Source organism: Sinohyriopsis cumingii, unplaced genomic scaffold (assembly GCF_028554795.1).
Source record: "Sinohyriopsis cumingii isolate HCF-2022 unplaced genomic scaffold, ASM2855479v2 utg002136l, whole genome shotgun sequence".
In the NCBI taxonomy this organism is placed as follows: domain Eukaryota; kingdom Metazoa; phylum Mollusca; class Bivalvia; order Unionida; family Unionidae; genus Sinohyriopsis; species Sinohyriopsis cumingii.
In genome coordinates, this window is record NW_028316138.1 from 1,333,810 (window position 1) to 1,358,803 (window position 24,994).

Consider the following 24,994-nt stretch of genomic DNA (forward strand, 5'->3'; position numbering starts at 1 on the left):
AACAATGTAATTACAAACAGTTGTGTAATAGTCCCTTATATTTCTATAGAATTGACAACAATGTAATCACAAACAGCTATGTAATAGTCCCTTAATCTTTATAGAATTGACAACAATGTAATCACAAACAGTTGGGTAATAGTCCCTTACATCTTTATAGAATTGACAACAATGTAATCACAAACAGCTGTGTAATAGTCCCTTACATCTTTATAGAATTGACAACAATGCAATCACAAACAGCTTTGTACTATTCCCTTATATCTTGATAGAATTGACAACAATGTAATCACAAACAGTTGTGTAATAGTCCCTTACATCTTTATAATATTGACAACAATGTAATCACAAACAGCTGTGTAATAGTCCCTTACATCTTTATAGAATTGACAAGCATGTAATCACAAACAGTTGTGTAATAGTGCCTTACATCTTTATAGAATTGACAACAATGTAATCACAAACAGTCGGGTAATAGTCCCTTACATCTTTATAGAATTGACAAGCATGTAATCACAAACAGCTGTGTATTAGTCCCTTACATCTTTATAGAATTGACAACAATGCAATCACAAACTGCTGTGTAATAGTCCCTTACATCTTCATAGAATTGACAACAATGCAATCACAAACACCTTTGTACTATTCCCTTATATCTTGATAGAATTGACAACAATGTAATCACAAACAGCAGTGTAATAGTCCCTTACATCTTTATAGAATTGACAACAATGTAATCACAAACAGCTGTGTAATATTCCCTTACATTTTTATAGAATTGACAACAATGTAATCACAAACAGTTGTGTAATAGTCCCTTACATCTTTATCGAATTGACAACAATGTAATCACAAACAGCTGTGTAATAGTCCCTTACATCTTTATCGAATTGACAACAATGTAATCACAAACAGTTGTGTAATAGTCCCTTACATCTTTATAGAATTGACAACAATGTAATCACAAACAGTTGTGTAATAGTCCCTTACATCTTTACAGAATTGACAACAATGTAATCACAAACAGCTGTGTAATAGTCCCTTACATCTTTATAGAACTGACAACAATGTAATCACAAACAGCTGTGTAATAGTCCCTTACATCTTTATAGAATTGACAACCATGTAATCACAAACAGCTGTGTAATAGTCCCTTACATCTTTATAGAACTGACAACAATGTAATTACAAACAGCTGTGTAATAGTCCCTTACATCTTTATAGAATTGCCAACAATGTAATCACAAACAGTTGGGTAATAGTCCCTTACATCTTTATAGAATTAACAAGCATGTAATCACAAACAGCTGTGTATTAGTCCCTTATATCTATACAGAATTGACAACAATGTAATCACAAACTGCTGTGTAATATTCCCTTACATCTTTATAGAATTGACAACAATGTAATCACAAACAGTTCTGTAATAGTCCCTTACATCTTTATAGAATTGACAACAATGTAATCACAAACAGTTCTGTAATAGTCCCTTACATCTTTATAAAATTGACATGCATGTAATCACAAACAGTTGTGTAATAGTCCCTTATATCTTTATAGAATTGCCAACAATGTAATCACAAACAGTTGGGTAATAGTCCCTTACATCTTTATAGAATTGACAAGCATGTAATCACAAACAGCTGTGTATTAGTCCCTTACATCTATACAGAATTGACAACAATGTAATCACAAACTGCTGTGTAATATTCCCTTACATCTTTATAGAATTGACAACAATGTAATCACAAACAGTTCTGTAATAGTCCCTTACATCTTTATAGAATTGACAACAATGCAATCACAAACAGCTGTGTAATATTCCCTTATATCTTGATAGAATTGACAACAATGTAATAACAAACAGCTGTGCAATAGTCCCTTACATCTTTATAGAATTGACAACAATGCAATCACAAACAGCTGTGTAATAGTCCCTTACATCTTTATAGAATTGACAACAATGCAATAACAAACAGCTTTGTACTATTCCCTTATATCTTGATAGAATTGACAACAATGTAATCACAAACAGTTGTGTAATAGTCCCTTACATCTTTATAGAATTGACAACAATGTAATCACAAACAGCTGTGTAATATTCCCTTACATTTTTATAGAATTGACAGCAATGTAATCACAAACAGTTGTGTAATAGTCCCTTACATCTTTATAGAATTGACAACAATGTAATCACAAACAGTTGTGTAATAGTCCCTTACATCTCTACAGAACTGACAACAATGTAATCAAAAACAGCTGTGTAATAGTCCCTTACATCTTTATAGAATTGACAACAATGTAATCACAAACAGTTGTGTAATATTCCCTTACATCTTTATAGAATTGACAAGCATGTAATCACAAACATTTGTGTAATAGTCCCTTACATCTTTATAGAATTCACAACAATGTAATTACAAAGAGCTGTGTAATAGTCCCTTACATTTTTATAGAATTGACAACAATGTAATCACAAACAGCTATGTAATAGTCCCTTACATCTTTATAGAATTGACAACAATGTAATCACAAACAGTTGGGTAATAGTCCCTTACATCTTTATAGAATTGACAACAATGTAATCACAAACAGCTGTGTAATAGTCCCTTACATCTTTATAGAATTGACAACAATACAATCACAAATAGCTGTGTAATAGTCCATTACATCTTGATAGAATTGACAACAATGCAATCACAAACAGCTTTGTACTATTCCCTTATATCTTGATAGAATTGACAACAATGTAATCACAAACAGCTGTGTAATAGTCCCTTACATCTTTATAATATTGACAACAATGTAATCACAAACAGCTGTGTAATAGTCCCTTACATCTTTATAGAATTGACAAGCATGTAATCACAAACAGTTGTGTAATAGTGCCTTACATCTTTATAGAATTGACAACAATGTAATCACAAACAGTCGGGTAATAGTCCCTTACATCTTTATAGAATTGACAAGCATGTTATCACAAACAGCTGTGTATTAGTCCCTTACGTCTTTATAGAATTGACAACAATGCAATCACAAACTGCTGTGTAATAGTCCCTTACATCTTTATAGAATTGACAACAATGCAATCACAAACAGCTTTGTACTATTCCCTTATATCTTGATAGAATTGACAACAATGTAATCACAAACAGCAGTGTAATAGTCCCTTACATCTTTATAGAATTGACAACAATGTAATCACAAACAGCTGTGTAATAGTCCCTTACATCTCTACAGAACTGACAACAATGTAATCACAAACAGTTGTGTAATAGTCCCTTACATCTTTATAGAATTGACAACAATGTAAGCACAAATAGCTGTGTAATAGTCCCTTACATCTCTACAGAACTGACAACAATGTAATCACAAACAGTTGTGTAATAGTCCCTTACATCTTTATCGAGTTGACAACAATGTAATCACAAACAGCTGTGTATTATTGCCTTACATTTTTACAGAATTGACAACAATGTAATCACAAACAGTTGTGTAATAGTCCCTTACATCTTTATAGAATTGACAACAATGTAATAACAAACAACTGTGTAATAGTCCCTTACATCTCTACAGAACTGAAAACAATGTAATCACAAACAGTTGTGTAATAGTCCCTTACATCTTTATACAATTGACAACAATGTAATCACAAACAGCTGTGTAATAGTCCCTTACATTTTTATAGAATTGACAACAATGTAATCACAAACAGTTGTGTAATAGCTCCTTACATCTTTATAGAATTGACAACAATGTAATCACAAACAGCTGTGTAATAGTCCCTTACATCTTTAAAGAATTGACAACAATGTAATCACAAACAGCTGTGTAATAGTCCCTTAAATCTCTACAGAACTGACAACAATATAATCAAAAACAGCTGTGTAATAGTCCCTTACATCTTTATAGAATTGACAACAATGTAATCGCAAACAGTTGTGTAATAGCCCCTTACATCTTTATAGAATTGACAAGAATGTAATCACAAACAGTTGTGTAATAGTCACTTACATCTTTACAGAATTGACAACAATGTAATCAGAAACAGCTGTGTAATAGTCCCTTACATCTTTATAGAACTGACAATAATGTAATCACAAACAGCTGTGTAATAGTCCCTTATATCTTTATAGAATTGACAACAATGTAATCACAAACAGCTGTGTAATAGTCCCTTACATCTTTATAGAATTGACAAGCATGTAATCACAAACAGTTGTGTAATAGTCCCTTACATCTTTATAGAATTGACAACAATGTAATCACAAACAGTTGGGTAATAGTCCCTTACATCTTTATAGAATTGACAAGCATGTAATCACAAACAGTTGTGTAATAGTCCCTTACATCTTTATAGAATTGACAACAATGTAATCACAAACAGCTGTGTAATATTCCCTTACATCTTTATAGAATTGACAACAATGCAATCACAAACAGCTGTGTAATATTCCCTTATATCTTGATAGAATTGACAACAATGTAATAACAAACAGCTGTGCAATAGTCCCTTACATCTTTATAGAATTGACAACAATGCAATCACAAACACCTGTGTAATAGTCCCTTACATCTTTATAGAATTGACAACAATGCAATCACAAACAGCTTTGTACTATTCCCTTATATCTTGATAGAATTGACAACAATGTAATCACAAACAGTTGTGTAATAGTCCCTTACATCTTTATAGAATTGACAACAATGTAATCACAAACAGCTGTGTAATATTCCTTACATTTTAATAGAATTGACAGCAATGTAATCACAAACAGTTGTGTAATAGTCCCTTACATCTTTATAGAATTGACAACAATGTAATCACAAACAGCTGTGTAATAGTCCCTTACATCTCTACAGAACTGACAACAATGTAATCACAAACATTTGTGTAATAGTCCCTTACATCTTTATAGAATTGACAACAATGTAATCACTAACAGCTGTGTAATAGTCCCTAACATCTTTATAGAACTGACAACAATGTAATAACAAACAACTGTGTAATAGTCCCTTACATCTCTACAGAACTGAAAACAATGTAATCACAAACAGCAGTGTAATAGTCCCTTACATCTTTATAGAATTGACAACAATGTAATCACAAACAGCTGTGTAATAGTCCCTTACATTTTTATAGATTTGACAACAATGTAATCACAAACAGTTGTGTAACAGTCCCTTACATCTTTACAGAATTGACAACAATGTAATCACAAACAGCTGTGTAATAGTCCCTTACATCTTTATAGAATTGACAACAATGTAATCACAAACAGCTGTGTAATAGTCCCTTAAATCTCTACAGAACTGACAACAATGTAATCAAAAACAGCTGTGTAATAGTCCCTTACATCTTTATAGAATTGACAACAATGTAATCGCAAACAGTTGTGTAATAGTCCCTTACATCTTTATAGAATTGACAACAATGTAATCACAAACTGCTGTGTAATAGTCCCTTACTTCTTTATAGAATTGACAACAATGTAATCACAAACAGCTGTGTAATATTCCCTTACATCTTTCTAGAATTGACAACAATGTAATCACAAACAGTTGTGTAATAGTCCCTTACATCTTTATAGAATTCACAACAATGCAATCACAAACAGCTGTGTAATATTCCCTTAAATCTTGATAGAATTGACAACAATGTAGTAACAAACAGCTGTGCAATAGTCCCTTAAATCTCTAAAGAACTGACAACAATGTAATCACAAACAGTTGTGTAATAGTCCCTTACATCTTTACAGAACTGACAACAATGTAATCACAAACAGCTGTGTAATAGTCCCTTACATCTTTATAGAATTGACAACAATGTAATCACAAACAGCTGTGTAATAGTCCCTTACATCTTTATAGAATTGACAACAATGTAATCACAAACAGCTGTGTAATATTCCCTTACATCTTTATAGAAATGACAACAATGTAATCACAACCAGTTGTGTAATAGTCCCTTACATCTTTACAGAATTGACAACAATGTAATCACAAACAGCTGTGTAATAGTCCCTTACATCTTTATCGAATTGACAACAATGTAATCACAAACAGCTGTGTAATAGTCCCTTACATCTTTATAGAATTGACAACAATGTAATCACAAACAGTTGTTTAATAGTCCCTTACATCTTTATAGAATTGACAACAATGCAATCACAAACAGCTGTGTAATATTCCCTTATATCTTGATAGAATTGACAACAATGTAATAACAAACAACTGTGCAATAGTCCCTTACATCTTTATAGAATTGACAACAATGCAATCACAAACAGCTGTGTAATAGTCCCTTACATCTTTATAGAATTGACAACAATGCAATCACAAACAGCTTTGTACTATTCCCTTATATCTTGATAGAATTGACAACAATGTAATCACAAACAGTTGTGTAATAGTCCCTTAGATCTTTATAGAATTGACAGCAATGTAATCACAAACAGCTGTGCAATATTCCCTTACATTTTTATAGAATTGACAGCAATGTAATCACAAACAGTTGTGTAATAGTCCCTTACATCTTTACAGAATTGACAACAATGTAATCACAAACAGCTGTGTAATAGTCCCTTACATCTCTACAGAACTGACAACAATGTAATCACAAACAGTTGTGTAATAGTTCCTTACATCTTTATAGAATTGACAACAATGTAATCACAAACAGCTGTGTATTATTCCCTTACATTTTTACAGAATTGACAACAATGTAATCACAAACAGTTGTGTAATAGTCCCTTGCATCTTTATAGAATTGACAACAATGTAATCACAAACAGCTGTGTAATAGTCCCTTACATCTTTATAGAATTGACAACAATGTAATCACAAACAGCTGTGTAATAGTCCCTTAAATCTCTACAGAACTGACAACAATGTAATCAAAAACAGCTGTGTAATAGTCCCTTACATCTTTATAGAATTGACAACAATGTAATCGCAAACAGTTGTGTAATAGTCCCTTACATCTTTATAGAATTGACAACAATGTAATCACAAACTGCTGTGTAATAGTCCCTTACATCTTTATAGAATTGACAACAATGTAATCACAAACAGCTGTGTAATATTCCCTTACATCTTTATAGAATTGACAACAATGTAATCACAAACAGTTGTGTAATAGTCCCTTACATCTTTATAGAACTGACAACAATGCAATCACAAACAGCTGTGTAATATTCCCTTAAATCTTGATAGAATTGACAACAATGTAATCACAAACAGCTGTGCAATAGTCCCTTATATCTTTATAGAATTGACAACAATGTAATCACAAACAGTTGTGTAATAGTCCCTTACATCTTTACAGAATTGACAACAATGTAATCACAAACAGTTGTGTAATAGTCCCTTACATCTTTATAGAACTGACAACAATGCAATCACAAACAGCTGTGTAATATTCCCTTAAATCTTGATAGAATTGACAACAATGTAATCACAAACAGCTGTGCAATAGTCCCTTATATCTTTATAGAATTGACAACAATGTAATCACAAACAGCTGTGTAATAGTCCCTTACATCTTTATAGAATTGACAACAATGTAATCACAAACAGCTGTGTAATAGTCCCTTACATCTTTATAGAATTGACAACAATGTAATCACAAACAGCTGTGTAATATTCCCTTACATCTTTATAGAAATGACAACAATGTAATCACAACCAGTTGTGTAATAGTCCCTTACATCTTTACAGAATTGACAACAATGTAATCACAAACAACTGTGTAATAGTCCCTTACATCTTTATAGAATTGACAACAATGTAATCACAAACAGTTGTGTAATAGTCCCTTACATCTTGATAGAATTGACAACAATGTAATCACAAACAGCTGTGTAATATTCCCTTACATCTTTATAGAATTGACAACAATGTAATTACAAACAGTTGTGTAATAGTCCCTTACATCTTTATAGAATTGACAACAATGCAGTCACAAACAGCTGTGTAATATTCCCTTATATCTTGATAGAATTTACAACAATATAATCACAAACAGTTGTGTAATAGTCCCTTACATCTTTACAGAATTGACAACAATGCAATCACAAACAGTTGTGTAATAGTCCCTTACATTTTTATAGAATTGACAACAATATAATCACAAACAGTTGTGTAATAGTCCCTTACATCTTTATCGAATTGACAACAATATAATCACAAACAGTTGTGTAATAGTCCCTTACATCTTTATAGAATTGACAACAATGTAATCACAAACAGTTGTGTAATAGTCCTTTACATCTTTATAGAATTGACAACAATGTAATCACAAACAGCTGTGTAATATTCCCTTAAATCTTTACAGAACTGACAACAATGTAATCACAAACAGTTGTGTAATAGTCTCTTACATCTTTATAGAATTGACAACAATGCAATCACAAACAGTTGTGTAATAGTCCCTTACATTTTTATAAAATTGACAACAATGTAATCACAAGCAGTTGTGTAATAGTCTCTTACATCTTTATCGAATTGACAACAATGTAATCACAAACAGTTGTGTAATAGTCCCTTACATGTTTATAGAATTGACAACAATGTAATCACAAACAGTTGTATAATAGTCCTTTACATCTTTATAGAATTGACAACAATGTAATCACAAACAGCTGTGTAATATTCCCTTAAATCTTTATAGAATTGACAACAATGTAATAACAAACAGCTGTGTAATATTCCCTTACATCTTTATAGAATTTACAAAAGCTACTTTCAATCAGCTTACTTTAAGCCCAGTATTTTCTTGTTTCTGAACATACTATAAGTGTATGATCTGACTTTTGTTTCTTGCAGTCTAGTTAATCGATATCAGTAAGATCCTTGGCTTGTTTCTTACAGTCATGATAATCTATATCAATAAGATCCTTGGCTTGTTTCTTAGTCATGATAATCGATATCAGTAAGATTCTTGCCTTCTTCCAGTCATGATAATAGATATCAGTAAGATCCTTGGCTTGTTTCTTACAGTCATGATAATGGATATCAGTAAGATCCTTGGCTTCTTACAGTCATGATAATGGATATCAATAAGATCCTTGGCTTGTTTCTTAATCATGATAATCAATATCAGTAAGATCCTTGGCTTGTTTCTTACAGTCATGATAATTGATATCAGTAAGATTCTTGGCTTCTTACAGTCATGATAATCGATATCAGTAAGATCCTTGGCTTGTTTCTTAGTCATGATAATCGATATCAGTAAGATCCCTGGCTTGTTTCTTACAGTCATGATAATCAATATCAGTAAGATCCTTGACTTGTTTCTTAATCATGATAATCAATATCAGTAAGATCCTTGGCTTGTTTCTTACAGTCATGATAATCGATATCAGTAAGATTCTTGGCTTATTTCTTAATCATGATAATCAATATCAGTAAGATCCTTGGCTTGTTTCTTAATCATGATAATCAATATCAGTAAGATCCTTGGCTTGTTTCTTACAGTCATGATAATCAATATCAGTAAGATCCTTGGCTTGTTTCTTAATCATGATAATCAATATCAGTAAGATCCTTGGCTTGTTTCTTACAGTCATGATAATCGATATCAGTAAGATTCTTGGCTTCTTACAGTCATGATAATCGATATCAGTAAGATCCCTGGCTTGTTTCTTACAGTCATGATAATCGATATCAGTAAGATCCCTGGCTTGTTTCTTACAGTCATGATAATCAATATCAGTAAGATCCTTGGCTTGTTTCTTAATCATGATAATCAATATCAGTAAGATCCTTGGCTTGTTTCTTACAGTCATGATAATCAATTTCAGTAAGATTCTTGGCTTGTTTCTTACAGTCATGATAATGGATATCAGTAAGATCCTTGGCTTGTTAATCTTACAGTCATGATAATCGATATCATTAAGATCCTTTGCTTGTTTCTTACAGTCATGATAATCGATATCAGTAAGACCCCTGGCTTGTTTCTTACAGTCATGAAAGTCGATATCAGTAAGATCCTTGGCTTGTTTCTTAGTCATGATAATCGATATCAGTAAGATCCTTGGCTTGTTTCTCGCAGTCATGATAATCGATATCAGTAAGATCCTTGGCTTGTTAATCTTACAGTCATGATAATCGATATCATTAAGATTCTTGGCTTCTTACAGTCATGATAATCGATATCAGTAAGATCCTTGGCTTGTTTCTTAGTCATGATAATCGATATCAGTAAGATCCCTGGCTTGTTTCTTACAGTCATGATAATCAATATCAGTAAGATCCTTGGCTTGTTTCTTAATCATGATAATCAATATCAGTAAGATCCTTGGCTTGTTTCTCACAGTCATGATAATCGATATCAGTAAGATTCTTGGCTTCTTACAGTCATGATAATGGATATCAGTAAGATCCTTGGCTTGTTAATCTTGCAGTCATGATAATCGATATCATTAAGATCCTTTGCTTGTTTCTTACAGTCATGATAATCGATATCAGTAAGACCCCTGGCTTGTTTCTTACAGTCATGAAAATCAATATCAGTAAGATCCTTGGCTTGTTTCTTAGTCATGATAATCGATATCAGTAAGATCCGTGGCTTGTTTCTTGCAGTCATGATAATCGATATCAGTAAGATCCTTGGCTTGTTAATCTTACAGTCATGATAATCGATATCATTAAGATTCTTGGCTTCTTACAGTCATGATAATAGATATCAGTAAGATCCTTGGCTTGTTTCTTACAGTCATGATAATCGATATCATTAAGATCCTTTGCTTGTTTCTTACAGTCATGATAATCGATATCAGTAAGACCCCTGGCTTTTTTCTTACAGTCATGATAATCAATTTCAGTAAGATTCTTGGCTTGTTTCTTACAGTCATGATAATGGATATCAGTAAGATCCTTGGCTTGTTAATCTTACAGTCATGATAATCGATATCATTAAGATCCTTTGCTTGTTTCTTACAGTCATGATAATCGATATCAGTAAGACCCCTGGCTTGTTTCTTACAGTCATGAAAATCGATATCAGTAAGATCCCTGGCTTGTTTCTTAGTCATGATAATCGATATCAGTAAGATCCTTGGCTTGTTTCTTGCAGTCATGATAATCGATATCAGTAAGATCCTTGGCTTGTTAATCTTACAGTCATGATAATCGATATCATTAAGATTCTTGGCTTCTTACAGTCATGATAATCGATATCAGTAAGATCCTTGGCTTGTTTCTTAGTCATGATAATCGATATCAGTAAGATCCCTGGCTTGTTTCTTACAGTCATGATAATCAATATCAGTAAGATCCTTGGCTTGTTTCTTAATCATGATAATCAATATCAGTAAGATCCTTGGCTTGTTTCTTACAGTCATGATAATCGATATCAGTAAGATTCTTGGCTTCTTACAGTCATGATAATCGATATCAGTAAGATCCTTGGCTTGTTTCTTAGTCATGATAATCGATATCAGTAAGATCCCTGGCTTGTTTCTTACAGTCATGATAATCAATATCAGTAAGATCCTTGGCTTGTTTCTTAATCATGATAATCAATATCAGTAAGATCCTTGGCTTGTTTCTTACAGTCATGATAATAGATATCAGTAAGATTCTTGGCTTCTTACAGTCATGATAATCGATATCAGTAAGATCCTTGGCTTGTTTCTTAGTCATGATAATCGATATCAGTAAGATCCCTGGCTTGTTTCTTACAGTCATGATAATCAAATATATCAGTAAGATCCTTGGCTTGTTTCTTAATCATGATAATCAATATCAGTAAGATCCTTGGCTTGTTTCTTACAGTCATGATAATCGATATCAGTAAGATTCTTGGCTTCTTACAGTCATGATAATCGATATCATTAAGATCCTTTGCTTGTTTCTTACAGTCATGATAATCGATATCAGTAAGATCCCTGGCTTGTTTCTTACAGTCATGATAATCAATATCAGTAAGATCCTTGGCTTGTTTCTTAATCATGATAATCAATATCAGTAAGATCCTTGGCTTGTTTCTTACAGTCATGATAATCGATATCAGTAAGATTCTTGGCTTCTTACAGTCATGATAATCGATATCATTAAGATCCTTGGCTTGTTAATCTTGCAGTCATGATAATCGATATCATTAAGATCCTTTGCTTGTTTCTTACAGTCATGATAATCGATATCAGTAAGACCCCTGGCTTGTTTCTTACAGTCATGAAAATCAATATCAGTAAGATCCTTGGCTTGTTTCTTAGTCATGATAATCGATATCAGTAAGATCCGTGGCTTGTTTCTTGCAGTCATGATAATCGATATCAGTAAGATCCTTGGCTTGTTAATCTTACAGTCATGATAATCGATATCATTAAGATTCTTGGCTTCTTACAGTCATGATAATAGATATCAGTAAGATCCTTGGCTTGTTTCTTACAGTCATGATAATCGATATCATTAAGATCCTTTGCTTGTTTCTTACAGTCATGATAATCGATATCAGTAAGATTCTTGGCTTATTTCTTAATCATGATAATCAATATCAGTAAGATCCTTGGCTTGTTTCTTAATCATGATAATCAATATCAGTAAGATCCTTGGCTTGTTTCTTACAGTCATGATAATCAATATCAGTAAGACCCTTGGCTTGTTTCTTAATCATGATAATCAATATCAGTAAGATCCTTGGCTTGTTTCTTACAGTCATGATAATCGATATCAGTAAGATTCTTGGCTTCTTACAGTCATGATAATCGATATCATTAAGATCCTTTGCTTGTTTCTTACAGTCATGATAATCGATATCAGTAAGATCCCTGGCTTGTTTCTTACGGTCATGATAATCAATATCAGTAAGATCCTTGGCTTGTTTCTTAATCATGATAATCAATATCAGTAAGATCCTTGGCTTGTTTCTTACAGTCATGATAATCGATATCAGTAAGATTCTTGGCTTCTTACAGTCATGATAATCGATATCAGTAAGATCCTTGGCTTGTTAATCTTGCAGTCATGATAATCGATATCATTAAGATCCTTTGCTTGTTTCTTACAGTCATGATAATCGATATCAGTAAGACCCCTGGCTTGTTTCTTACAGTCATGAAAATCAATATCAGTAAGATCCTTGGCTTGTTTCTTAGTCATGATAATCGATATCAGTAAGATCCGTGGCTTGTTTCTTGCAGTCATGATAATCCATATCAGTAAGATCCTTGGCTTGTTAATCTTACAGTCATGATAATCGATATCATTAAGATTCTTGGCTTCTTACAGTCATGATAATAGATATCAGTAAGATCCTTGGCTTGTTTCTTACAGTCATGATAATCGATATCATTAAGATCCTTTGCTTGTTTCTTACAGTCATGATAATCGATATCAGTAAGACCCCTGGCTTGTTTCTTACAGTCATGATAATCAATTTCAGTAAGATTCTTGGCTTGTTTCTTACAGTCATGATAATGGATATCAGTAAGATCCTTGGCTTGTTAATCTTACAGTCATGATAATCGATATCATTAAGATCCTTTGCTTGTTTCTTACAGTCATGATAATCGATATCAGTAAGACCCCTGGCTTGTTTCTTACAGTCATGAAAGTCGATATCAGTAAGATCCTTGGCTTGTTTCTTAGTCATGATAATCGATATCAGTAAGATCCTTGGCTTGTTTCTTGCAGTCATGATAATCGATATCAGTAAGATCCTTGGCTTGTTAATCTTACAGTCATGATAATCGATATCATTAAGATTCTTGGCTTCTTACAGTCATGATAATCGATATCAGTAAGATCCTTGGCTTGTTTCTTAGTCATGATAATCGATATCAGTAAGATCCCTGGCTTGTTTCTTACAGTCATGATAATCAATATCAGTAAGATCCTTGGCTTGTTTCTTAATCATGATAATCAATATCAGTAAGATCCTTGGCTTGTTTCTTACAGTCATGATAATCGATATCAGTAAGATTCTTGGCTTCTTACAGTCATGATAATCGATATCAGTAAGATCCTTGGTTTGTTTCTTACATTCATGATAATCGATATCATTAAGATCCTTTGCTTGTTTCTTACAGTCATGATAATCAATATCAGTAAGATCCTTGGCTTGTTTTTTACAGTCATGATAATGGATATCAGTAAGATCCTTGGCTTGTTTCTTACAGTCATGATAATGGATATCAGTAAGATTCTTGGCTTCTTACAGTCATGATAATGGATATCAGTAAGATCCTTGGCTTGTTTTATACAGTCATGATAATCAATATCAGTAAGATCCTTGGTTTGTTTCTTAGTCATGATAATCGATATCAGTAAGATCCTTGGCTTGTTTCTTACAGTCATGATAATCGATATCAGTAAGATCCTTGGCTTGTTTCTTACAGTCATGATAATGGATATCAGTAAGATCCTTGGCTTCTTACAGTCATGATAATGGATATCAGTAAGATCCTTGGCTTGTTTTTTACAGTCATGATAATCAATATCAGTAAGATCCTTGGTTTGTTTCTTAGTCATGATAATCGAGATCAGTAAGATCCTTGGCTTGTTTCTTAGTCATGATAATCGATATCAGTAAGATTCTTGCCTTCTTCCAGTCATGATAATAGATATCAGTAAGATCCTTGGCTTGTTTCTTACAGTCATGATAATCGATATCAGTAAGACCCCTGCCTTGTTTCTTACAGTCATGATAATCAATATCAATAAGATCCTTGGCTTGTTTCTTAATCATGATAATCAATATCAGTAAGATCCTTGGCTTGTTTCTTACAGTCATGATAATCGATATCAGTAAGATTCTTGGCTTCTTACAGTCATGATAATGGATATCAGTAAGATCCTTGGCTTGTTAATCTTGCAGTCATGATAATCGATATCATTAAGATCCTTTGCTTGTTTCTTACAGTCATGATAATCGATATCAGTAAGACCCCTGGCTTGTTTCTTACAGTCATGAAAATCAATATCAGTAAGATCCTTGGCTTGTTTCTTAGTCATGATAATCGATATCAGTAAGATCCGTGGCTTGTTTCTTGCAGTCATGATAATCGATATCATTAAGATCCTTGGCTTGTTTCTTAGTCTTTATAATCGATATCAGTAAGATTCTTGCCTTCTTCCAGTCATGATAATAGATATCAGTAAGATCCTTGGCTTGTTTCTTACAGTCATGATAATCGATATCAGTAAGACCCCTGGCTTGTTTCTTACAGTCATGATAATCGATATCATTAAGATCCTTTGCTTGTTTCTTACAGTCATGATAATCAATATCAGTAAGACCCCTGGCTTGTTTCTTACAGTCATGAAAATCAATATCAGTAAGATCCTTGGCTTGTTTCTTAGTCATGATAATCGATATCAGTAAGATCCGTGGCTTGTTTCTTGCAGTCATGATAATCGATATCAGTAAGATCCTTGGCTTGTTAATCTTACAGTCATGATAATCGATATCATTAAGATTCTTGGCTTCTTACAGTTATGATAATAGATATCAGTAAGACCCCTGGCTTGTTTCTTACAGTCATGATAATCGATATCATTAAGATCCTTTGCTTGTTTCTTACAGTCATGATAATCGATATCAGTAAGACCCCTGGCTTGTTTCTTACAGTCATGATAATCGATATCAGTAAGACCCCTGGCTTGTTTCTTACAGTCATGAAAGTCGATATCAGTAAGATCCTTGGCTTGTTTCTTAGTCATGATAATCGATATCAGTAAGATCCTTGGCTTGTTTCTCGCAGTCATGATAATCGATATCAGTAAGATCCTTGGCTTGTTAATCTTACAGTCATGATAATCGATATCATTAAGATTCTTGGCTTCTTACAGTCATGATAATCGATATCAGTAAGATCCTTGGCTTGTTTCTTAGTCATGATAATCGATATCAGTAAGATCCCTGGCTTGTTTCTTACAGTCATGATAATCAATATCAGTAAGATCCTTGGCTTGTTTCTTAATCATGATAATCAATATCAGTAAGATCCTTGGCTTGTTTCTTACAGTCATGATAATCGATATCAGTAAGATTCTTGGCTTCTTACAGTCATGATAATAGATATCAGTAAGATCCTTGGTTTGTTTCTTACATACATGATAATCGATATCATTAAGATCCTTTGCTTGTTTCTTACAGTCATGATAATCAATATCAGTAAGATCCTTGGCTTGTTTTTTACAGTCATGATAATGGATATCAGTAAGATCCTTGGCTTGTTTCTTACAGTCATGATAATGGATATCAGTAAGATCCTTGTCTTCTTACAGTCATGATAATGGATATCAGTAAGATCCTTGGCTTGTTTTTTACAGTCATGAAAATCAATATCAGTAAGATCCTTGGTTTGTTTCTTAGTCATGATACTCGATATCAGTAAGATCCTTGGCTTGTTTCTTACAGTCATGATAATCGATATCAGTAAGATCCTTGGCTTGTTTCTTACAGTCATGATAATAGATATCAGTAAGATCCTTGGCTTGTTTCTTACAGTCATGATAATCGATATCAGTAAGACCCATGGCTTGTGAAATTTCTGTAGCTATTACATATCTGATCAGCTATTTAATAATTCCTCCTATTGCATGATTAAGTTGTACTTGTTAAATAATGGAATTATGTGGTCGAGAAATAAGCACCTTCTCTGACATCCTACTTTTGGCTTTAGCTCTTTTGCTTCTTGCTTTCTGATTTCTTTACCAAAATATATTTGTAAGGATTCCCACTGTTCCACAGTCTCTTTATACCTTCACCAAGAGAAAACCATCCTGTTACACAATGCATCAATAGTTTTCTCTGTTCTTTCCCACAAAGAGTCTGAAGATCTTTCAGTTCCAATTGTCTATTGACACTTTTATCCAAATAATATATGTCCACTAATAAGTCATCAAAACTAACAGGCAGCATATCAGCCCCCTTTCTAGCTGCTAAATGTATCAAATGGCATGAACATCCACTCATATACCCTGGGGGTTTCACCTTAGTTATATGTCCAAATACACCTTTATTGCAACCTGTCATCACTGAAGCATTATCTGATTCAAAGGCAATACAAATCATCATCCAATAATGTGAAAATATTGTCCCCACTGACAAAAGTGCTTCAGTTACAGTCCTGTCTGTGTTATCAAAATATCTAAAAACAACTGGGTACAGCTTCTCAGAATCATTGCTACCATCAGTTGCTATACTTAAAGGGTGAGATGAAATATTGTTAACAATGCCTTCCTGTATTGACTTGCACTGGTGTAATACAACAGCAGTAGTTTTTGTTCTGCCACACTGATAACTATTTGCTACTGACGATTTGGGAATTATGCACTGGAACAGTTTAGAAGCATGGTCAGATGCAGCAATTGCAACATTATGCACAACCAAAATGTTTGTAAAATATACATTGGCCCTAATGACCTCCAATTCAGTTTCTGGCACTACAGATCCAAATCCCATAGAGGTCAGCGACTTAACACTTGATTTGTATGGTTTTTTTTAAATCCCGTGGCGGCAACAGTCATCTTGCCCACTGTGGGAAATGTTCAAGTCAACACAACATAACGTGCAATAAATGTAATCGTCATCTTTTTTTTACTTTTTTCTAAGCATGACCAAGTGTCTGAGTAATCTGTTTTATACTTTTGCAACCACTGTTTCAGCTTTTTACAAGGCTGGTTGTCCTCTCTACCTTTGGCACATTTTCTATTGGAAGACATTTTCAGACAACCAGATGACAAAACAAAAAATGAAATCTAGATCAGATGCACACTTCTCACAAACAAAATAGGGAGGTTTAAAGCATCTGAGGTACCACTGTATAGTCTGGTTCCCTGCCAAAATCCCCTCAGTCTAAGATGAAACTCTGAATCTGAACATGGAGTCTAATACGAAAATCTGGAACAAACCAGTACAAAAAATATCCGGAACAATAAAAAAAGGATCATATTTCTGTACTTTTTGCTACAATTCTGTAAATTCATAATTTTTGTGCTATTTTCATAAGACTTACAGTAAAACTGTAAGAGTTGGCAGGTCTGAATTTACAGTGTGTAGAAAATATTTTGATATAAAAAGCAGCAACATTTTTACCTTATAAAGCGTTTATTTGCTACTGTTTAAAGGTTTCTGTTGTTTAATAACGGTAAACATATTTGATAGGAGATGAACATTATTTGTGCAAAAAATTGAATGTTCTTTATGCATTGATGCTTTCTGCTTAAATTCTTTTAAACATTTTATGAGAAGAAATAGTTTAAAGGTGCCACAAAATGCCAACAACCCAAAATAAAACTTTTTCAAGTTTTTGTAACAGCAATCATAACGTTATGACATGAAATTTTGAAAGCCCTTCATGCGATGATTTTGTCTTCCAAATTTCTTCACAACTGGTCCTGGAGTCTTGCAGAAGTTTAAAACAGCAATTGCTGACTGATGACAGACACACCATCACACCACTGACTCACCTGGCCTTACAGTAAGGGATGCTCTTAACAATTCTTGAGGCCAATTTGTGATGATGAGCTACAGTACGTAAGAATATTACCTGACTCTAATATTACAAGATCACCAGACACTTCAGACTTTAAGATGGATACATCAGGACTCTCTTCAGGACTCTTTTTAAGCTCAGCAGTGGTCTCTGGAAAAAAACTTGTCATATAAAATTTTTAAAGCATGTTGAGGTGACTATGTACAGAGATAAGCAGCATATTTGTTTATTCTAGACAGAAAATTAAACTAAAATCAAATAAAGAATCTTAATGCATCAGATTATGCAGAATTTCTTTTTGAAAAGCATCAAGTCCAAAGTTTTCAGCATATTTCTCAAGCCATAAGCACATCCCACTCAATTTAAACCATGTTAGGAGTTCAAGTTCCACATTCTGAAACAATAGTATTTGATCAATTTCAGAACAATCACTCAGACAGAGCCATATTATCAAATACACCTGGAGCTAATCAAGTCACTAAGGCAGTACTCAGTAAATAGGCAGTTTTGAAAGGGGGCACTCTACAGTTATTATGAACTTCTGAGAGTATGGCGGGTGTAAGATTAATTTGTTTACATTTGCAACATGCACAATAGAGAGAATGTTAGCATACCTACACGCTACTCTCATATACTGTGGCTGAAAATTTCTTTGGATATTATACTTGTGGAAATTGTACTGGATCTAAGAATACAGCTCAACAAAATCGTTGCTCCACAAAGTGCACCATCTTTTATTTAGCAGTTATTAAAACTGTAAAAACAAAATGTTGCCATACTAGATAATACCAGCTTTTCAAAGCGCAATGAATGAATAACAAAAGTTATAAAAAGTATTTTTTAAAAGTGACCAGCTCCTTTTTTTTAACAATTTACCTTTGAAATCCAGGAAGTGAAAATGACCTAGTGAAGATAGCATTATTTTTACAGGTGCACATATGAAGTAAGGCAAGCTGTATACTCTATAACCAAAATTACATTCATCAATCATACACCAAATTAAAGGTAAAGTTCTTTTAACAATACCAAGATATATCTATTTTGAAATGGCTTAGATAACCAGGATAAACTGTGAAGACAAAATTAATTCTTTTTCTTTAAAAATATCTAATGGAACTGTAGAGTGCCACCTATTTAAATCCCAGTATTGCACAGGGCATGCAATTTCTGGCAAATGAGCAAATATTGTGAACTTCTGCGTCAAGAAAGCAGTTATCAGAGTCATACTTAAGGCTAATTAACTGTAATTTAACATTCAAGTAAAAACATGTTCAGGGATTTATGGACAATGCCATCATTCCCCTCTGATCACTAAATACAGTAAAGGGAAAATCTGACCGTAACGCTTGTTATTACTATATTAATTATAATTATAATTAATAATTATTCCTTGATTAAGCCTAAACTTTACTGATTGTTATATGTATTAGCTGATCAGAAATCCAATATACTGTCTGATAATTTAATTACAAGAGGACATCACACTATGCAGACGCAATGCAAGTACTCTGAGAGAAAAGTTCCTTTTTCTGCTGATGATGCCATATCAATATAGCTAATGCAAGTGATAATGGTTGGGATCTATACATTTTAAGATGAGTCTACATTCCTTTACTTCTGAGATTTTACTTCAATTTAATTTTTTCAAATGTACTTATAGTAAACTCCTGATTTACACTAAATTCAACTAAACCCAACTTTCATGTTTACAATAATTATTATTAAAACAAAAACAAGAATTACATGCCGAGACACGAGTCATTTGCATATACATGTATATATATGAATGAACAGCATGGGTTCCAGAGCAGGAACCACCATTTTTGGTGTGTCCAACTGGGATGAAGATTCGGCTCCCCATCAATGGATGGATTAAAGATTATTTGTTATCCATTTTGTATTTTATGTGTGCATTTATCATAATGTAACTGAATAAATATTTTACAATATTTTTTAGCATAATAAATAAAGTATTGGCTTAATTTTTCTAATAGTTCCTGTTAAACAATTCACCTCAAGTCATGCAAATCTGACATATCCAAAGTTTGTCAGGAATGCATTAAGCACTTAAAATGTGGGTTTACTCTGTGTGGTGGTGGTGGTGGATGGATGGATGGACAGACAGACAGACAGAGATAGATAGATAGATAGATAGATAGATAGATAGATATGCAGACAGACAGACAGATAGATCTTGATGACATAAGCATATATCCCGTGTTTGATCAAAATCAGATAAAAAATATGGCTTCCAGAGTGGTAGTAAAGTCAGCCAATCAGATGCAAAATTACATCACTAATATGTTGGGATCTTGCTCATTATCAAAATCATCCAAGATCTTGTTGATATAAGCCAGTGCTTTCAAGTTTGACCAAAATCAGATGACAAACGTTGTTTTCATAGTGATAACTTAGCTCAGTCAGGTAAGATCAACTTGTTAATATGTGTGCATTATATGTTAATATGTACGCATTAATATGTGTTAATATGTGTGTGTCTCATTTCAACATCAAACCTGACAAGCTCTTGATTATATAAGCATTTATTACACATCTGATCAAAATCCAATCAGAAACATGTCAATCTGATGCATGATCACCTCGTTAATACTGAGCATGCATAGACCTCAATCATTTTAGATTCCCTGCGAGATCTTTTTGATATAAGCAAATATTCCAAGTTTCATCAAAATCAGATAAGAATCAATCAGATGCAAGATCACTTCATTAATAGACCTCAATCATTATCAATGTCCTGTGCGTGAGATTTTTATGATTCAAGCAAATATTCCAAGTTTGATCAAAACTGAATAAAAAATAAGGCTTCCTGAGTTGTAATAAGCTCAGCCAATTGGATGCAATATTATCTCAGCAATATCCATGAATCTCACTCATTATCGAATACATCCAAGGTCATAACGATATAAACCCACATTGGAAGTTTGATCAAAATCAGATTAAAATAGGTTTTCTGAGTAAAAACAAGCTCAGCCAATGAAATGCATTCATGTAAATGGAACTTACTACTGAACTTTTCCAAGATCTTAATGACATAAGCATATATTCCAAGTTTTATCAAAATCAGATCAGAAATATGGTCTCCAGAAGTGGTAACAATGTTAGCCAATCAAGTGCAAGATCATCTTTATATTATTATGAAAAAGATCTTACTTATTACCAAACTTGTCTGAGATTTTTAACAATTAGAACCCATGTTCCAAGTCTGACTGATATCTGATGAGAAATATGGACTCCAGATTGGTAACAATGTTAGCCAATCAAGTGCAAGATCATCTTTATATTATTATAAACAATAAAGCCCATGTTCCAAGTCTGACTGATATCTGATGAGAAATATGGACACCAGATTGGTAACAAGCAATCATTGACAGCTGGATGCATGATGCACAACATGGCCATACCATAAGCTCCGTAATGATCTTACAGACAGGTGAGCTAAAAAACACTGCACTAGGTACACAGATGAAATTATGTGGCAAATGAATGGACATAACATTCCTGTGTAATCCACCTGTGGTGGGTCATAAAATATTTAAGCAGGACATACCTTTAGTTTCTCTGGATGACCATGGGTCAATATGATCCGCCAACTCTACTAAACCAATATCATCATTTCTTAAAGCTGCTACTAATTGTCTGACTCCTTTTTCTCTGTACCTTATTATATGACTATACAACTCTTGAGCTGCTGCTATTTTTCCCTTGTTGTATTGTCTGCAACTTATCTCCTCCTGCAACCAAAATTGTACTAATTAATAATTTCTACTTGTTTTATATATTGCTTTGACACAACAACAAAACAGGAGCAGTCATTTGACAAGAGGCCAAAAGATATGAAGATATGAGTTGATCGACTTACATAACAGTTGACTACTTCAATAAGCAGGCTTATTAGAGGTGAAACAATTGATACATTGATGTGTGTGTGTGTGTGTGTGTGTGAGATTTGGATTTTTAACCTAGCTATAACAATTTTTCAGTAATCACTACAATGTCTACAGTGTGGCAGTTTATAGTGATATGCTAGCACATGGGCATCATGCCACAGACATGTTACATGATGTCCTACCCAGTAACATTATGTGGACACCAGGTTGACCAGTCCTAAGAGTAACCTCTGAATGCTGAGCATCTAGACAGGCAGTTGTAAGTACCATTTTTATAAGTCTTTGTTATGACTCAGCTAGGGTTCCAACTTGAGACCTCCTGCATCCAAGGCAGACACTCTAACCACTAGGCAACTGGAGTGGTCGTTGATGTATTGATACATTTTTCCATGTTGATACCCATATTGATACACAAGATGAAGAACTGATACTAAAAGACACTTACTATTTACTGATTACTGATTACTTTAAACAGTCATGAACAATTATTAGTCAATATGCTTTTTTCTCATGTAATCATCCGAGGCACATGTTTTCATCGCTGTCAGTAACAAAGAAAAACTATTAACAACATTCACCTTATACAAACTAAAACAAGTGACTAACATGTGGTTTGAAATCTGTCCCGCTCAACAATTCAATGCAAATTATTTTACTCTGTCTGATAGCATAAATCAACATAAAAAAAGACATTCCAGATTTATTTTCCCTGTATGATTTAAGTACTTTGTGGTCATTTTACAACCACTTTCATGCGAAGTTTCTCTGCTGCTTTACATCTTCCCTACATGGAGAAAATCTGAAGCCTTCACCTCCAGTGTTTCACACAGTGAAATATGTTAAAAGTACATTCAATTCTGATTGTTGGTTATTGTTTGTTCAAATCCAGGGTAAACCAATAACCACATATCAAAATGAACTTGTAGCTTATTCACTGCGAGACACACCATAAGTATTGGTCTTGTTTCTGAAGTTCATAAATCCTGTCAAGCACAGTTTCCCCATACATTTGAACAATAATAATATTGGAAGAATTATATGACTATGAGTATAGATTTTGAGTCTCCATAGGTAAATATTACTTGATTCGGCTGAGTAGGGCAATTTTGGATGACAGTGTTTTAAAAAGCTTATCAATATGGTCATTCCATTGAAACCAAGTAGGTGTGACATTGAAAAATTTTCAACAATACTTCACTAGACATGGTGATATAAACGTTTGTAATTTCATTGCTTTCCATTGTGTTTATTGTTTGTCATGCCTCTGCTTTGTTTGACTCTGACAAAAAGTGCTCAGGCATGTTAAAGACTTGTTTTGCACCATTCATTGTCAGCTTGTTGCATTTATCTTAATCTATCCCTGACACGCATGATCACCTGCACTGTTGCACCCAACTCTCAACTCCACTCGGGACATATTGAGGTTTTTAAGTCTCCCAACATAGGGCCCACCCTTGAAGGATACCCCTAGGATGCAGGCCACCCTAGAATGGCTAAGACTGGAAAAACCATCTTGCTCTGATTTATAGCAGAATAACGCTATATTATAACCATGATATTATTTGAAAAAGATACTTATTCAACGAGATAGAGTGTGTGTGTGATTTGGATTTTTAACATCGTTTTTTTTTAAATCAGTCATATCACTACCATGTCTGCAGTGTGGCAGTTTATAGTGATATTTAGCACTGAGGCATTGTGCCATAGACATGTAGCATTATGCCCCACCCAGTCACATTATTATGAGATAGAAGAAAATGAAAAGAAAATATTTCAGCTCAGTAAGAAAATCGCAGTTCCTTCCCTGCAAAAAATGAAATAGTCAAAGCCTTATAAAAGACGAATTTGCTACTTGTATAGTAATTAATGTATAACTGTAACTAAAGTGAGATGATTAAGCTGACACTGTATGGGATACCATGAAAGACATCATGCTGACCTTAGTTCACTTACTGGCAAAAATACCACAACCATGTGGATTTCCTGTCTCAACTTGAGTATAGTGATGCGCCACCAGCTGTGAGGTCCACAGTTATGCATGTACCTTATGAGCAAAAAATCTATAGGCTGTTATGAAAAAGCTTGCTGCATACAAGCAGCAAAATAATGCCTGCGGTCGCATTGCAAGAGCAAAACAATTGATGTCCCACCTGAACTTGAAATGCTCTGAGCTTACAATCCAAAGACATGCATCAGTGGAGTGCAGACTTCTGGTCAATGCCCAGAGATACTCAAAGAGCAATGTGAAATGCACCTGTCTCGAGTGAAACCATCATGAGGGGGGTTGTGCCACTTGGTCTCACAGTGCAACAAGGTAGTGGTTTTAACCTCACTAAGGACCTGGTCTGGTTGTAGTTGTGTAATATGAGCATACAGCTCAAACACATACTTAGGGTCTGCACCATGGTGCTACAAACATTATATAACACAGGTGAGCCAGTCTTAACATTTGCAGAGTTTTCTTGACCACATATGGTCAGTGGTATGATGTGGTCCTCCTTCCAGCCCTTCTGGCAACTATGGGTACCACTCCAAGGTATTTGAGATAATTTCTGTCTCTTCCAGGCCAATCGACTGCATCAAAGACACCACAGGCACAGCATTTGCACAAATGGTACCATAATGTTTTTCACCTGTGAC

At 33.7% G+C, this 24,994-nt stretch overlaps 1 protein-coding gene across 3 annotated transcripts in view; it reads right to left on the reverse strand.

Annotated features, from left to right (window-relative positions):
- The window catches only part of LOC149771056 (uncharacterized), a 97,087-nt gene that overhangs the window by 54,584 nt on the left and 17,509 nt on the right, over window positions 1-24,994 (reverse strand). For 2 of the 3 annotated variants that reach the window (XM_089948903.1, XM_089948902.1), the window contains exons 3-4: window positions 22,015-22,198; window positions 18,501-18,596 (exon numbers count right to left, since the gene is read on the reverse strand). In XM_089948903.1, coding sequence (XP_089805029.1) covers window positions 18,501-18,596; window positions 22,015-22,198 — 280 coding nt within the window. The remainder of the gene's footprint in view (window positions 1-18,500; window positions 18,597-22,014; window positions 22,199-24,994) is intronic. The other variant, XM_089948904.1, reaches the window with a different exon arrangement.